Source organism: Nannobrachium achirus (genome assembly GCF_963921795.1).
Source record: "Nannobrachium achirus genome assembly, chromosome: 5".
In the NCBI taxonomy this organism is placed as follows: Eukaryota; Metazoa; Chordata; class Actinopteri; order Myctophiformes; family Myctophidae; genus Nannobrachium; species Nannobrachium achirus.
The window spans coordinates 1,521,383-1,528,882 of record NC_137814.1 but is presented as its reverse complement, the minus strand read 5'-3'; the positions used below and the strand labels follow the sequence as shown (position 1 = coordinate 1,528,882).

Below are 7,500 nucleotides of genomic sequence, written 5' to 3'. Positions count from 1 at the left end.
TATGTCTTCCCAGTGTATTTTTGGTTTCTTCCTGAAAGCCTCTTGGTCAAAAGGCCCAATCCAAATACATTGCTTTAAAGAGGTGGTGCCATAGTTTTGTACTTTTTTTCTGGTTTTCATGTGTCTATGAGGTTGACAGTGCTTCATTAGACCCCCTGGTGTGGTTGTTATGAGCAATTATGCATTCTCTTTTTATTTGGGTTTTTAGCTGGAGGATGCCACCTGCTGGGTCAGACGTGCCGTTCCAAAAACACCCATACTTATTACATCATAGAATCAAGAAACACATGTGGGTGTGGCTAACTTTAGCTGGGTCACCACCCACCATGACAACCACGCATACCAATGAACTGGTGGGTGTGGCCACATACAAACATCATTTTAACTCTTTCTGTACACTTTTTTGGAAAAGTTCTTCCTCCTAGTATATATAATCATAATTGTAGATAATTATGGCACCCCATCTTTAATGGCATCATAGAATCGTCCTCTCCCCTTATTATCAGATAACAACAGCTGTCAGTGTGGCCAACTCAAGGTGCAACCACACTGATTAACCCTCTCTGGCGGGCATCTATTAACCCTATCCCTCCCACTATAGAAACATGACGGTCATCTATTAACCCTCTGTCTCCCTATAGAAACTTGACGGTCATCTATTAACCCTCTGTCTCCCTACAGAAACATGACGGGCAGTTTGCGGGCATCCAGCTGGTGGGCATGCTGCGTGGCATCGCGTCGGGCATGAAGTACCTGTCAGACATGAGCTACGTTCACCGAGACCTGGCAGCCAGGAACATCCTGGTCAACGCTAACCTGGTCTGCAAGGTAATTAATGACTGCTTAATTACCTTCAATTAACTGTTTAATTAACTAATCGTGCACTCGCCAAACTCTTTGATGTCTCTGTGTGCCGGCGACGTGTTTGACAAGTCTGATAAGGTTTTATATTAAACTATAATTTAGGGTGAAGAGAAACACTCCAATTCCCACAATGCAACGGGAGATCACGTGATCAGGAAATCCGGTTTTCCAATACAGGCCAATGTTATGAAATTCACAAAAATAAAGTGTATTCATCTAAAACCAGCCTTCTCTACTGACCGTTACAAAAGCACTGATGAATGCGATTGTTCATTTTTCTGTTCTGAGTGAAAGAAAATATACGATTGAGGCAAAAATAATGATTGCATTTACTCTGAGCCTCCGACATAATAAGAAAAAATATATACTGTTGCACTCTGTGATAAAATCATTGTTTAACAGTTTTACTGCCAGATGTTATTATTTATTGCGGCCGTTAGGTCGCAGTTTAGTATCAAAACCTCCACTGGCCGTCCGTCCGTCCGTCGGTCACACGTCACACCTTTGCCCTGCTCATATCTCCGCATCAGTATGACATCACACTGCTGACATCAGTATGACATCACACCGTACACAAATGACCCTTATATAAGACCGGCAAGAAACAGTGGTCTAAAACAGTGGTTGCTATGGTAACCAGTTGGTTGCTAGGGTAAAAAACATGGTTGCTATGGTAAACAGTTGGTTGCTAGGGTAAACAGTTGGTTGCTAGGGTAAGAAAACATGGTTGCTATGGTAAACAATTGGTTGCTAGGGTAAACAGTTGGTTGCTAGGGTAAAAAAACATGGTTGCTGTGGTAAACAGTTGGTTGCTAAGGTAAAAACATGGTTGCTATGGTAAACAGTTGGTTAGTAGGGTAAACAGTTGGTTGCTAGGGTAAAAAAACATGGTTGCTATGGTAAACAGTTGGTTGCTAAGGTAAAAAAACATGGTTGCTATGGTAAACAGTTAGTTGCTAGGTTATCTCCATATATGGAGGGAGAACCAGCTTATGAGCCGATGAGTTGTGTCAGAGTCGAGATCCTGCTTGCATCTAATCTGTCGGTAGATAATGCCGGTCTTATATAAGGGTCATTTGTGTACGGTGTGATGTCATACTGATGTCAGCAGTGTGATGTCATACTGATGTCAGCAGCTATGTCTCTATATATGGAGTTATATGTTGTTCGTGTCCAAATATGGGGCTTGTGAGGTCAGACTTAGTGAGATTCGTCGGTTATCTCCATATATGGAGGGATGTGTTGGTTATCTCCATATCTGGAGATTCAACCTTCAACAATTTTGACATCTTGTTACTAATCTGTCGGTAGATAATGCCGGTCTTATATAAGGGTCATTTGTGTACGGTGTTATGTCATACTGATGTCAGCAGTGTGACAGGAGATAAGCGACCAATGGTCGCTTATCTCCCGATTAGGGAGTCTTACTGGTTTATTGGGTCTGGTGCCAGCAAAAGCACCTTACCTTTGCGACGTTCTAGAAAAATAACTATTAATTTATTTTTATTTTTTATTACATTATGTACTTTGGCCATACTGGCAGCAGAGGGCAGCCTTATGCAATAATGAATGTGAATTGGGCCGATCGGTTGTCATCCATTCACACCACTGAATCGCATCAGAGCAACAGATACACAGAAAAAAGCCAGGAAGTGATTTGGTACTCCATTGATGTTAACGGGCGGTGGATTTTTGAGAGCAGCGTTACGGGAGATGTTTGTACTGTACACGGCGGCGCGACCAGTTATCAGCTTACAGTCATCAGACAAGGTAAAAAGAATGAGCCGTATTGGCATCGCGCCACCGTCAAAAATGGGGTTAACGGGAACGTCCGAAGCAGTAAAAGAGTTAATCAACAGCATCCAATGTGATAATTAACTTTTCAGTTACTTTTAATGCAGTGTTTAATGAAGTATCCTCTGCTCTGTTAGGTGTCTGACTTCGGTCTGAGTCGAGTTCTGGAGGACGACCCCGAGGCTGCTTACACCACACGGGTAAGAGACAGTGCAGTGCGCACACGCACACGCACACACACACACACACGCACACGCACACGCACACACACACGCACACGCACACGCACACGCACTTCAATGAAAACCCCATTATACCTGTTGTCATAGGACCTGTTTTGACCATCTGTTTGCCTGTGTCCATTTATGCCCATATATGGAGATATCTGTCTATGTCTGTCTGTGTCCATTTTGTGCCTATATATGGAGATAAACTCACTAGATAAACTTTATATTCACTAGATAAACTTTATATTCACTAGATAAATGTTTCCGCTGCTTTCGGAAATTTATGGAAACCAGATGCAATTGGAAATTGAAGGAAAAAACATTTGGGAGTGGTGTTAGCTGGAGGATTGGTTGAGCTTCACATGACATAAGTGGCTGCAGAATATAGTCACGTCAACCACACCTGCAATTTCCAATGACATCTTTCTCTAGTTGCTATTCTTTACCGTATCATGGGGATGGGTGGAACTGTACACTGTTCATGATGAGGATGAGAGATGAAAACATGCATTTCTGATCTGTGTTTTTGAAGCGGTGAAAGCCGCTTCCAAGGAGTGGCTTTGTGTGTCCCGTTCATGTCCATATATGGTCATTTCAGTCCAGAATGAACAGGTTTTATCTGTCCCGTACGTCCAGAATATGTGTGTAACGTCCGGTCTGATGATTGGATGATTAAAAATGTCCAATGAGACCATACTTTGAGGATTGGTCAAGCTTCTGAATTCTGAATTCTGAAGCTCTAGAACACAGAATAAAAGTTCACCACTTCACTTCGAACTGAATGTATATGCAGAGTTCATATAGCTCTAGAACCCATTGAATATATTAGGACTACTGTAGTAGTCCTAATATATTCAGTAGTCCTAATATAGTCCAGCTTCACATGACAATTTGGCTCTCCAGACAATTTTATACTCAGATTCACCGCTTCACTTCGAACCGGGGTTTGTGTTTTTAACCCCTTGTGTGCCTGCGGTCCTCAGGGAGGTAAGATCCCCATCCGTTGGACGGCTCCAGAGGCCATCGCCTACAGGAAGTTCACTGCAGCCAGCGACATGTGGAGCTACGGCATCGTGATGTGGGAGGTGGTGTCCTACGGGGAGAGACCCTACTGGACCATGAGCAACCAGGATGTAGGAACACACACACACACACACACACACACACACACACACACACACACACACACACATCGTGATGTGGGAGGTGGTGTCCTACGGAGAGAGACCCTACTGGACCATGAGCAACCAGGATGTAGGAACACACACACACACACACACACACACACACACACACACACACACACATCGTGATGTGGGAGGTGGTGTCGTACGGAGAGAGACCCTACTGGACCATGAGCAACCAGGATGTAGGAACACACACACACACACACACACACACACACACACACACACACACACACACACACACACACACACACACACACACACACACATCGTGATGTGGGAGGTGGTGTCCTACGGGGAGAGACCCTACTGGACCATGAGCAACCAGGATGTAGGCCTACACGCACACACACACACACACACACACACACACACACACACACACACACACACACACACACACACACACACACACACACACACACACACACAATTTGTCATTTCTTTTCGAGACAGGTCGATAGCATTTATTTGTCTTATGTTGTATGTCGTCGTTGTCGGGTGGAAACCTTGTATGTCCAAAACCGTTAGTTTTGTATTTATCATCTATAAAATGTATTAAACTAGTGAATGCGAGGCGTTGTGTGCTTGTAGATCGGCTGTTTTCACTAGTTTTGTGCGACAGTCTTGTATGATGAAGCAGGGCTTTGCTTTACCAAAAGACGTACACATTTGAAACTTGGAGATACAAGGTTTATGCCCGACAGTGACGATATGTATATCTTGATTGCAAAATAGGCACATAAATCATATAGACATATGCTCATGGTGTCTAGAAAAAGCACCTCTTTTTGTTTATTTTGTGTTACAATTGGGTAAAAAAGAAACTTTAGAAACCCGTTGAAACAACAGGATAAACCGTACAAAACCCGAGAATTCTCGCGTACATGAGGAACCCAGCATGTCTTGCACCCCCTGCTAGAAGAGGCTAGAATCGCCTACACCACCTATTAAGCAGTTTACAGTTTACAGTTCAGGCATTTAGCAGACGCTTTTAATCCAAAGCGACTTACAATAAGCAGATAAAAACAACACAATAATAAACAAGATAATATGTCAGTACATCAACAGCAATATAACAAATACAAATGGATATCTATCTAGAAAACAATATAATCAGTCAAGGAAATAAAAGTACTAAAAAACCTAAAAACAAATGCTAACTAGCTTCATGTATGGTTATTGAGTGTTTCAGTAGTGCTAAGGGTTTAGTTGGAGTCTGAAAAGGTGAGTCTTCAGTCCACGGCGAAAGCTAGCGAGTGAGTCCGTTGTTCTAAGAGTGACAGGGAGTTTATTCCACAGCTTTGGGGCCAGGAGGGCAAACTGTCTCGGACGAGTGGATTTTTGCCCTGGGGTTTTTAGCGAGGGTTCTGTCATCATCCCTGTCTTGGCTGATCTAAGTGAACGGGTGGGGGTGTAGGGGTTGATCAGGTTTTGCTTTGAAGGTCAACATCAGTGTTTTGTATTCAGAGCGGGCAGCAACCGGGAGCCAGTGGAGGCTGCAGAGAAGGGGGGAGAAATGTGAGAAAGGCTGGTTGAAGACCAGTCGTGCCGCGGCATTTTGGATCAGTTAAGCGATTGTGTCCGTCTTGAGCCTGGCCCATCGGTACCCGTCGTGTTCCGGGGGTCTTCGGTTGGGCTCTAATGTTCTCTCTCTCCTCTCTCTCTCTCTCTCTCTCTCTCTCTATCTCTCCCCCCCCCCTCCCCCCTCCCCTCCCCTCTCTCTCTCTAGGTGATCAAGGCGATCGAGGAGGGCTACCGCCTGCCGGCCCCCATGGACTGTCCGGTGGTTTTACACCAGCTGATGCTGGACTGCTGGGAGAAGAGTCGCGGCAAGAGACCCGAGTTCGGACAGATCGTCGCGGCTCTGGACAAGCTGATCAGGAGCCCTGGTGACCTGAGAGAGCTGACTAACAGCTCTGTATGGTCAGTGTGGTTCACTTTACACTGTCTTTAACCCTGAGAGCCTAAAGTATCCCTCTAAGGATAAACTGAGACCCCACCACCCCAGAGCTCAGTGTGTTAACTCTCTCTGTGTGTCCCCACTAGGCAGGACCCCACCACCCCAGAGCTCAGTATGTTAACTCTCTCTGTGTCCCCACTAGGCAGGACCCCACCACCCCAGAGCTCAGTATGTTAACTCTCTCTCTGTGTGTCCCCACTAGGCAGGACCCCACCACCCCAGAGCTCAGTGTGTTAACTCTCTCTGTGTCCCCATCAGGCAGGACCCCACCACCCCAGAGCTCAGTATGTTAACTCTCTCTCTGTGTGTCCCCACTAGGCAGGACCCCACCACCCCAGAGCTCAGTATGTTAACTCTCTCTCTGTGTGTCCCCACTAGGCAGGACCCCACCACCCCAGAGCTCAGTGTGTTAACTCTCTCTCTGTGTCCCCACTAGGCAGGACCCCACCACCCCAGAGCTCAGTGTGGGGACGGTAGATGAGTGGCTGGACTCCATAAAGATGGGTCAGTACAAGGAGAACTTCTCCTCAGCGGGTTACGTCACGTTGGACTCTCTGCTCTACGTCAACGCCAGGTGATAATAATACAGGCTACAATTTACAATTTAGGCAATTACAGCTCATTCCTACTGGCTGTCTAAGTGCACACAGCGAGTTTGGAGACGGTACCATGCTGTAAACTGGAGTTATAGCTGTTTAAAGCTCAGCCAATAGGAAGATAGGGACGCGGGGCTTAAGAAGGGCAGGGCTTAAGCAATAAGTCCCCATTGGCCGTTTAAGTGCAGACACCAAGTTTCAAGACGGCACCATGCTGTGAACTGGAGTTATGACTGTTTAAAGCCCAGCCAATAGGAATACACAGGGGGCGGGGCTTAATCAATTACAGCTCGTCCCTATCGGCCGGAAAAAGTCCAAAGTCGTGTGAGCGTTTTACAGTTGAAATCACATTGCTAGGCAAAAGTATGGCAGAGTAATGTGGCGCCAAATTTTCAGTTTTTTAGAACAGTAGCCCTCCCTGGCAGGAATTACAGTTTACAGTTTAAGCATTTGTAAGCAGACGCTTTTAATCCAAAGCGATTTACAATAAGTATAAGTATAGTAATAAGTAATAAGTAATAAGTATTTTAACCCACAAGTTCAGATTCATGTGTGTTTTGTATCTGTGATTTGTATCCCCTCGGGCCGCAAAAGTCTAGAGTTCAGTTTTTTTGAAAAAAAAAAAAAAAAGTTTTTTGAAAAAAAAAAAAAAAAGTTTGAAAAAAAAGGTTTTTTGAAAAAGTTTTTTTTCAAAAGTTTTTTTTTCAAGTTTTTTTTTTCAAAAAACTTTTTTTCAAAAACTTTTTTTCAAAAAACCTTTTTTTTTCCAAAAAACTTTTTTTTTTTTCAAAAAACCTTTTTTTTTTTTCAAAAAACCTTTTTTTTCAAAAAACCTTTTTTTTCAAAAAACCTTTTTTTTTTCAAAAAAC

General features: G+C 44.1%; 1 protein-coding gene across 1 annotated transcript in view; it reads left to right on the top strand.

Annotated features, from left to right (window-relative positions):
• LOC308286162 (ephrin type-A receptor 3-like) overlaps positions 1–7,500 on the top strand; it is a gene marked incomplete at both ends in the record, with an annotated part of 98,241 nt that overhangs the window by 82,585 nt on the left and 8,156 nt on the right. The window contains 5 exons of the mRNA XM_080727118.1: positions 682–828; positions 2,796–2,858; positions 3,869–4,018; positions 5,805–6,002; positions 6,476–6,598. Coding sequence (XP_080583244.1) covers positions 682–828; positions 2,796–2,858; positions 3,869–4,018; positions 5,805–6,002; positions 6,476–6,598 — 681 coding nt within the window. The remainder of the gene's footprint in view (positions 1–681; positions 829–2,795; positions 2,859–3,868; positions 4,019–5,804; positions 6,003–6,475; positions 6,599–7,500) is intronic.